General features: G+C 44.1%; 1 protein-coding gene across 1 annotated transcript in view; it reads right to left on the reverse strand.

Annotated features, from left to right (window-relative positions):
- The window catches only part of LOC131267685 (putative transcription factor SOX-15), a 57,412-nt gene extending 47,950 nt beyond the window's left edge, over positions 1-9,462 (reverse strand). The window contains exon 1 of the mRNA XM_058270620.1: positions 9,419-9,462. Within this exon, the coding sequence (XP_058126603.1) occupies positions 9,419-9,462 (44 nt within the window). The remainder of the gene's footprint in view (positions 1-9,418) is intronic.

The raw sequence follows: 9,462 nt of genomic DNA on the forward strand, positions 1-9,462 counted from the left end.
GTCGGGACCTAAAAAGACTTCAGAGTTGCCAGACGAAAAGCGTACTCGTTGGTCTCATTTGACTGCACCTGTAGAGGCATGTCTCAGGCCAATGCACCATGATCGTCACCTTCAAAACAAGCCTCGGACACGCTCAGCTGAGTCCAGCGTGGCCAGGTCCTACTCAGCGTATGCGTGTTTTCCGTCTTCTGAATGGTCTGGGAAACGACACCCTCATATGCTTAAAAACTCCAGAGCTCCGAAGCGGAATGCAAAAGGAAGTGAAACATTCAACTATGACCCAACGCGATACCAAAAATAAAAAAGGTGCACAGGAATAGCCCCGAGGGGGGAAGGGAGCAACCGGGACTACGTCTCTTACGCATCACCACGCGCGGTACCTCCACGCGGGGAACCTCATTTCCGATCGCTATTAACACATCCGGTACGTTGGAGGAACATCGGGAAAGAATCACACAAAAAGCAGCGAATAAGAAATTACCCGTCTCGGAAACCCTTTCGGTAAAGAAGCGACACACGCCATAAGGTAAGGAGAGATAAAATAAAATTACACCACAGTTCTCGATCGTACCGAGCCTATCGCCTATCGGAAGGTGGCAGCGTGATCGGAAAGCATGCGGAGTGGTATTTTTAGAACCTCCACTCGACGCAAATGTTTCTTTTATCGATGATCGGTTTTTCCACCGGCAGTACTTCTGGACACGATGAAACCCAAGTGTCATCGCTGGAGCGTTCAGTGCATATCAACCGATTAGGCGGTGTGGTGTAAGTAAACTGAAAGGAAATCACCAAACCATTCGAACCGATTAAGTGTCGGACCGGTGCACCGATTAGCGAATACCTCAATCTAATCCGGATCTGGACGGAGCTAGAAAAAAAGAAAAAAGAACCACACTGAGGGCGCCATAAACCATCGGCATCGGGCAAACGCAAGGCAGGCCTACGCCTGAGGCCACCAGGTAGCTCTAGGTTTCAGTCCTCGGTGCTCAACAACGATTGATCAAACACCTAATCTTGTGGATTGCTGATTGCCGCAGGCCGGCAGTCCCGAATCGCGCCTATTCGAGGGCCATCGAGTGTTTACCGATGATTTATGGGCAACAAAAATAACGTCCGATCGTTCATCATTGCGGTCGGCTGATAGCGTAACGATGTGACGTCATCTCCGCTACGGCGTCCGGTCGGCTGATTCCATCGATTCAGTCCGTTATCTTTAAAAGCAGCGTTTTTATCCTGCACTGGCGAGACGCTGAAAAACGTTAGCTTTGCGACAGGTTGACCAACGGGAGGTCCCAAAATGACAATTATTTCGTGCCAGAAACACTTCGACGAGATGTTACTTCTTGGATGAGCCCTACTGCAAGCCGATCCACCCAGTAGCCATACACACACGCAGGTTTCCGAGATAAAGATCTCGATCCGCTCCACGGTTGTCATATTGTCGATTCGACACACGTGTTATCGGCTTCATTAAGCCATTGGGGCAACAATTACAACCATTCCGTCAACTTCCCCTGGTGGACTGCGGTAAAGGAGAATCGCTGAAAACCTTAACAAGACAACCAGGAGGAATCTATATCGATCCCGGGTGTTCCGGGACTCGTGCAACCAACTTTCCCATGACTGAAGCGAGGGAAAAGAAGAGACACACGGCAAGATATCGGCGATTGATATCTCCAGGGAAAAAATTCCTGCCTTCCCGCAAACGTGATACTTCAAGCAATCGATCCGGCGTCGCTGTTACGCCTGAGCTGGAAGGGAGGCGATCTTCCCGAGATGATCGACAATAAATGCCACGCAATTTTACACGGTTTTTTTTCTGTTGCCATCTTTTACACGTCTTTTTCCGAGCAATGCATTTGTCCAGGCACTTTTTTTATTATCTTTAAAGACTCCTTCAAATTTATAAAAATTACAAATTAGCAACCATATGAGAGTTTATTTCTTGGAGTCTTCTTAATTGTGTGCCCATTCCAACAAATGCTTCAAATTTTTAAAAATCAATGTCAAATATTCATATTATACTTTGAATAGAAAAAGAAATCAAATTTGGCATTTCCTTTGAAAATGTTACGGACAGATAAAAATTGCCCAACAAAAACTAAAACGATGTGGTAATTGTAATTTGTAATTTTTAAACTTTGCCGCATTGGGCTGGATAATTTTTTACTAGTTAACCTATAACTTTTTGTTGCAACAATGAAACTGTTGTAGAAATAAAGCAGACACAGTGAAATTTGTCATAAAACATTTGAATATTTATCACATGAAACTAGATAAATAAGCTTAACTTTTTTCAAATATAACAAACTTATTCCAATAAGCTTGAGTCAGTTTGAAGAAGCGAGGGTTATTTATGATCGAAACCAACAATAATGATTTTCAACTCTTCAGATATACACCGAAGTCGAAGTTGTTGGGAGCATTGGCAACAATTGTGATACAATTTGGAATCCGCCAGCCCGCTGGAGTAATCAACCCGCAGCCGGAGACGCTTCGCTTCACCCGGAACGCCCCGCCGTGGTTCGAGATGGGGACAATCTAATTTACGCCTTCCTATAAATCGTCCAGAGGCCAAAAACCAAGAGTAAATGTTCAACCGGGCGCTAAATTCCTCTGTCGAAATTACTCCATTACCTTTGCCGCCAGAAATCGGGGGTGGGGCCGCGAAGGAACCCAACCAAACTGTTTCCCCTGCATGGAAGGTTTGTGTTTGCTCCAAACGCACACACGCACACACACCATCGGGATTAAATTGAGTGAAACACTTTCAATTTTGTTATTTTTTCGTGTTCGAAAAAGTGGTCTCCGTGGTGCGTGGCTGCGAGGGGGGGAAACCGCCCGGGGGGACGGCCACACATCATATGCTAAGGACAATTAATTTATGCTGGAACAGAAGCCACCCACGCTCGGCCGAGTGGTGGAGGTGGTGGTGGTGGCAGTTCATCTGCATCTGGAAGCAGTCACCTTCGAGCTCGTTAGAGCGTCAGACGAAGCGCGTCCTTATGCGAAACAACGACGACAAGCACAAACATACACACACACGCCCGGACAAAAAGAGGTTTCCGTCGGTGACTGGCTCTTTTCGACTGTCACTGTTACATGTTTTTGTACGTCCCGCATTCGTTTTTTTATTTTTATTTTGGTTTTGCTCCCCATCGGCGCTAGCCTACGCAAATGAATCATACGCGACAAGATTGGGCGAAGGAAAAAAGCGTATGAAGCGATTAGATTTTCCAAGCAACTGTGACAACTATCGAAGCAAAGCTAATGCTCACTTATACCGAGCGGGCGGGCAATCGTTTCAATAGTAAAAGTGAGAAAGTCGGGTGCTGAAGCTACGGCTGGCTGCCATTAGACCAATTTCGCCCCGACGGTTGGTAGTGCTGCCATATTTTCAAGGGTGACATCCGCCATCGGCCGAGTACAACAACCGACGTGGGTTCCTTTTCGGCGGGGTACACTAGCCGAGCAGAGAAGCGATCCACTCCCAGTGAAAGTGGATGAGTGAAGGTAAATATTTTGCAAATGGCAACGAACATAACTGCCCGTCGCTTGGTAGGCTAAGTAGATAATTGGCGTCAGGTTTGGCGTAATAGAGCACCAGTGACTTAAGGGTGCACTGAAGGGGTTCGTGTACCATGATGGATACCTTTCAGTTCGGTACACATAAACCCACCGTATGTCCATTGTTGCATGTTTATTTACGAAAATAATAACACTTTCGAAAAAAAATTTGCTTTCCGATTCCTTACATTCTGAACGCATTTACATATATTCCTAACTGTATTACACCTGTTCCTTATGCATGTGACTTTTACTAGTTATCTTACAGACAGACGATCGTACGTTTTATAATTTAAAGTTTTTCAAAAGTAAAAACCCAACCGTAGAAAAGTAGAATGAAACAAATCTGCTGCAGGATAGCTATTAGTGCTATTTTCAATTTAATTGTTCGTTGGATACATAAAAACAATTTGGCAATGTTATTTTTTTTTATTTAACTTTTTTGAACTGATTCACTTTCTTGGCAATACATATGACAAGCAAAAGAACAATACAATAATTTATGTGAAATTTGAATATTATAAAAGGCTACCGCGAAGAAAAAGTTTGAAACCGAATTAAAATCAAGAGAATCGCATCAAATTCATCACTTACTAATAAAGTAAAATGTAAAATTATATTAAATGAAATTAAGAAGCCCGAATGCTCAGCAAAATGCTTTGACTAGCTCATCAGAATTCTTGAAACAAATTCGCTTTACAAGGGCATGATTAATCTATTAGCAGCAATTTTCGCTTAAAATATTCTACCCTATCGTACATGAGGGGTTTACCCTTCGCAAAAACACATTAGAACGAGGGCGCGCGCAGCTCAGAAGCCACAATCTCATCCACGGAATGCCTGTGTCGGTCACATGTCACCCCCGGGGAGGCCGGTGGCTCCGGCGGCAATCGCAGCTTTATCGAGCGCCAGTCGTCCGAGGAAAAGCCTCCAAAGACGCCCGACAACCCAAAGGCGCATGTACTTTTTAAAATACCGACAAGATTGACTACGGGTACAAGCCGTCCCTCGTTCCCTCATAACCGCGATCGTCTTGCAGGGTGGTGAGGGAGGCATGAAAAAAATAACATAACCAAACCAAACGCAACCAACATTTGCCTGATCAAAGAAAGCACTTAAGTTATTAAAATTATTATCAACGTCCTATAATCTAGCGCGTCAAGGCCCTTCGCGGCGCATCGGGAAGATGTTTTGCTCCCGGAGTTTCTGGCAAGGAGGCACACGGGACCACTCACACACCCGCGTCCGGTATCGACGTGTGCTGTGTTCGCGTTTTTCCGCTAAGATGGTTTTATCCACACCTGATTTTTTTACTTCTTATTATCGGAACGCGCGGCGCGTTGTCTCGCGAGTTTCGCGATCGGGAATGTTTTAAGCCGTTCACCCGGTTGCAATTTTGCAAACTTGCATCGCTGCCCCTTCCCTATTGCACTCGCGGTTTTATTTGCTACAACTTTTGTCCTCTGTTGTCGGTGGCTCTCTTGGTTTTGTTGCTCACTTACTTTCCTTCGTGTCTTGATTTTTCTGAAACTGAACTGTTTATTTATTTATATTTTTAATTTCTCATTTTCATTCTACGCTTTTCGCGTCCCCCCATGGGTTTTAGTCATTTTAAGCTTAACCTGCTTCATCTTTTTTTGTTTCATCCTTTTCTCTTTACTGCCCTCCTTTCTCTGGACGCTTTCTTTCGTGCGCGTGTTCGAAGCCGCGCTAATATCTTGTTGGCGATCCAATTAAAATCCTTCGGAAGCTTCCGACATGTACTTATGTGTGTGTTGGTGTATGTGTGAATACTTTATAATATATTTTTATAATGCCTCCACCGCTAGCGTGGCAAGCCGGCGGTGGGAAGTAATAAGGAGGGAAAAAATATATATCAAGCCCACCGCCACCGACCGGCGGAAGCCGCGAAACTTGTTGCCGTAGATCGCGAAAGATCGCGCGCGCGCGAGCTCGTGGGGTTGGGGCCGGATCGGGGAGGACCCTGAGTGACGACAACTGGACGCCCTTCGGTAGCCTTTTAGCTTCCCGCGGATCGACTCCCTCGTTCCGGTTTCCCTGTTTCCCCATACCAACGTACAAGCACTAGAAATTTAGTGGGGATACAATGGGGAGGGAGGCGGAAGGTGCGGAAAAACGCTTATCCAAATATGGACACGAGCTTACAACCTTCCCTTTAAAGCGCGGTGCAGCACTCTCGATAAGCTAAAATCGCAGTCACCAACGAAGTCGTCGGCGTGGTCGTCGTCGTCAGCGGTATTAAATCGCGTATCGTCTTACCCCACCGCCATCACCTTTCCCCCAAGGTATACCATCGCGTCTTACCATCTACCTTAAACCCTCCACAACGCCTCATCGTTTGACGACGCCATGCTGGAGTCAATTAAACTCTAACTCGAGCAATTAGAAGCGAGCGAAATCACGTGCAGAGATTTCTATTACTTTGCACAACAATGCACACCCAACATACAAACACATACACCAACATGCATTTTGCACATACCGTTTCATCGAAGTTTTCGTCCCTGCGATTGATGAGCGGAGCACAATTAATTATTTTATTTATTGACGATTTGATTATGCCGCACGCATACGACCGCCGAACGGAATCAGATTTGGTTCAAAATGGCCGAACGACTTGCAGGGGGATGAACAAATGATCCTTGATTGTTTGAATGAACCGCACCAAGCAATGTAAGCCAAAACCAATGTAGGTATTATAGATATTGCCACCTAATACCCTCAATTTTTAAATATTGATTTTTCATTTTTTTTCCTTGGCATTTTACAATGATAAACAAATTATTTTAGCTAACATTGCGATAAACGAATGAACAGAAACTCAAGTGAATTTAGTTTATATGTCATATGCAAAACAAAACCTTAATAATTAATAGTCTATTATTTTATACTGTAAAACGAACGGAGCTACTAACATTGATGTCAGTACTTCATATCCAGATTCATAGATCAGTTTTACAAAAACAAACAAAGGGCAAACACAGTGAAATGCAAACAGCAAAGTCCAGCACAAACAAGCCAAAGGCTGAGACGAAAATATTATAAAAAATATGATTATTCGCATCTTTTTTTGTGCTTTGTTACGAACCATTTTTGCCTGTCTAGTACAATGAAAGTTTGTTGACTTTTTTTAATATTTCTTTAGACAAAATTATGAAACAAACTTTCAAGAAGAAACACAGATTTGTTCATTCGAAGGAATGATTTAATACATTCAAAAGCTTGTCTGTCGTAATGTAAATAGATACTGAAAGAAAATAGAACTGACAGTCAAGATTTTGTGAAAAACTTAGAAACTTTAACCAACTACTTCAATCTTTAACTCCAGAATATATGTGAACCGTTTCCAGTGGAAGGATAGAAGCAAATTCAAACAAAGCCCCAAACGACATTTGTGGGCTTATTTGGTTCTCTCCCTCAACGTTGTGCATTGATGACTGAAACTTTAACGAAATCAATCAATCAAAATCGTTCCCAGCGTCAAACTCGTTCTGCGAGCTTCGACGAAGCACCGGAAATCGTCCATTCCGGTGAACCACTCCCTCAAAAAAACCGGATCGATGTTCGAAATCCCGCTGGCTCGTGTGTCAAAATGTGTATTCCCTAGCGCCCCGAGCAGAACATGGGCACGCGCACCGAGAACCGAAAGAATCGTTCCAAGCGAACCCCAAAAATCATGCTCTGTCATCACCAACCTCGGCAGGCGTCGAGAGTCCCGTCCTTCATCTGCATGTACGCAATCACACAGCCGGTGCGATCTGGCGAAACCCCCGAGGATGCTCGGGCGCGGGTCGAAGGTGTTATTTGACGAAAGATCAAAGATCGGGAAGAAAATTTGTCAGCCTTGTCGCGACACGCGGCGCATCCAGCACGAGAAGCAAACAAGAAGAGCCCGTTCTGACGCTGGCGGAGCGATGGATCGCGCGTGGGTGCAAATTGCTGGGGTCTTGGTCGCGCCGGCCCAAGGCAGGCGTATGGTTCGATGCTGGGTCTAACCTGTAATTCAGAAATTCGTGCCCCAGCGCGTCAATTCCTTATGCTCGCCATGCACATGATCGGCTCATGCGGGAGAAACGAGGAAGCGCCAACGAGCGGGAGCGGACAGCGTTCGATAGGGATCGCAGTTTTTAACCCTTGCCTGTACATGGAGCAACCGAAATTGTTTGAAGTCAGGCAGCCATTGGGAATTCATTTTACAAACCTTTAAACTAGTATCCCAGACTACGTTTCCGAGACAAGCTGGTTTTAAAAGTTTTTAAATTGATATTACATGGTTACAATAGTTTTAAAACGGTCAGAAGTTTATTTTGTTTCAAAACTTCATGAACTCCATACTTTCATTAATAAAATACAGGCAAACTTGTGATTGAATATACTTTTGTTTAAAAAAAAGGTAATTATTTTGTGTCTAAACTTTTTTTCAGGAAGCATCCTTCAATGGTGTTTGAAGCTAGAAATTTTAAGTTTTCTTTTCCAACTACTAGAAAGAAGCGTGCAAGGGTTCGGTCACAGGTGTGATTGTCGTCGATTTTTCCTCTTAAGCTGGCAAGCGGGAACATCATCCCAGCGTCATACAGACACCCATGCAATCTCCGCTCGGTGATAGTACCAAATTACACAAATTATCTTTTACGAGCCTCGGTAGAATGTTTGTTTTTCTTTTCCGTGAGTCGGTTGCGTTCCTCGCTCGGACTTCCGCAGGAAGAGCATGCCAATGTTCGCATGGTGCAGCTAAGCGTGCCCATTGGCGTTGAATTTTGCTCACACATGGGAAGCGCCCGATGGTTGTGAAGATGACGGAAGGCAGGGAGATGCGCGAAAGGAGATGATGTAAATCCGTGCATCATCATCATCTTCGGCTGCATGATCATCACCATCATCATCGTGTGCATCGTCAAAACGATGCTGACAACACGCGTGCGCCCCGGCGTGATGTCACATGATTATCGCGCACCGTAGGCTGTTTCTCCTTTTTCCCTACGAAAGGAAGAGCCATAAGGAAGGTGGTTCGGTGGGGGTAGGCTTCAAATTTGGATGCAAATTATACCCTACGGTTTAAAGTCTTAATTTGAGCACCGATCGTTCGTTCGATCGGTTTGGCGCGTTTGTGTTTCACTTGCCTTCTTCTCCGTTCAACTCGGTGCGGATGAGAATTTTAAACCGAGAGACGAGTCGGACCATGTTGGTTTATACTGGCACTTATTTCCTTCCCTTTTCCTTGCCGTTATTTCCCGGTGCGGCAACATGCCAAAGGGACACTCGACTCCGGCCTTCAACGAGGCAGCATTATTGAGGTAAAACCAACAACCTCCACAATGTTGCACCAAGTTGTTACGCTTTTTCAGCGCAAAAGCGCATACTGATGAAGCTTATCGATACCATATTCTATGGATGATGTCGTCGAAACTGATTCAGCTTTCGAGGAGCGCGTCAAACACTGTAGCACTAATCTTATGAACGACAATGGCATCTGGCTCGAGAGAGTATTTATTAGTTTACAACCATGCAAATGAGGGCTATTTAAATTAATTTAATGGAAGTTGCAGAACCATTAATCAACTTAATATTTGGTTTTAATTACTATCTATTGAAATCATTGCTGTGACGCCTCTATGAGTTAATCGCATGTATGTTTTAGATAGCTTAATTATAACTACAGTGCTTAAAGGGGTTTGAAAATTGTGTTTGCAATAAGATCACGTAACAACTTTAAGTAATATTGAGATTGAGATTGCCATTAATTTTAAATACGATTGATCTTTCATATAATAACACAAGTATTTCCACATTTGATTCACCAGATTTTGAAAAAGAAACAATTTTCACTCACTTGTAATGATTGTAGCCGGTGTCGCGTTCTCCATCCGATTCCAT

Source organism: Anopheles coustani, chromosome 3 (genome assembly GCF_943734705.1).
Source record: "Anopheles coustani chromosome 3, idAnoCousDA_361_x.2, whole genome shotgun sequence".
Classification (NCBI taxonomy): domain Eukaryota; kingdom Metazoa; phylum Arthropoda; class Insecta; order Diptera; family Culicidae; genus Anopheles; species Anopheles coustani.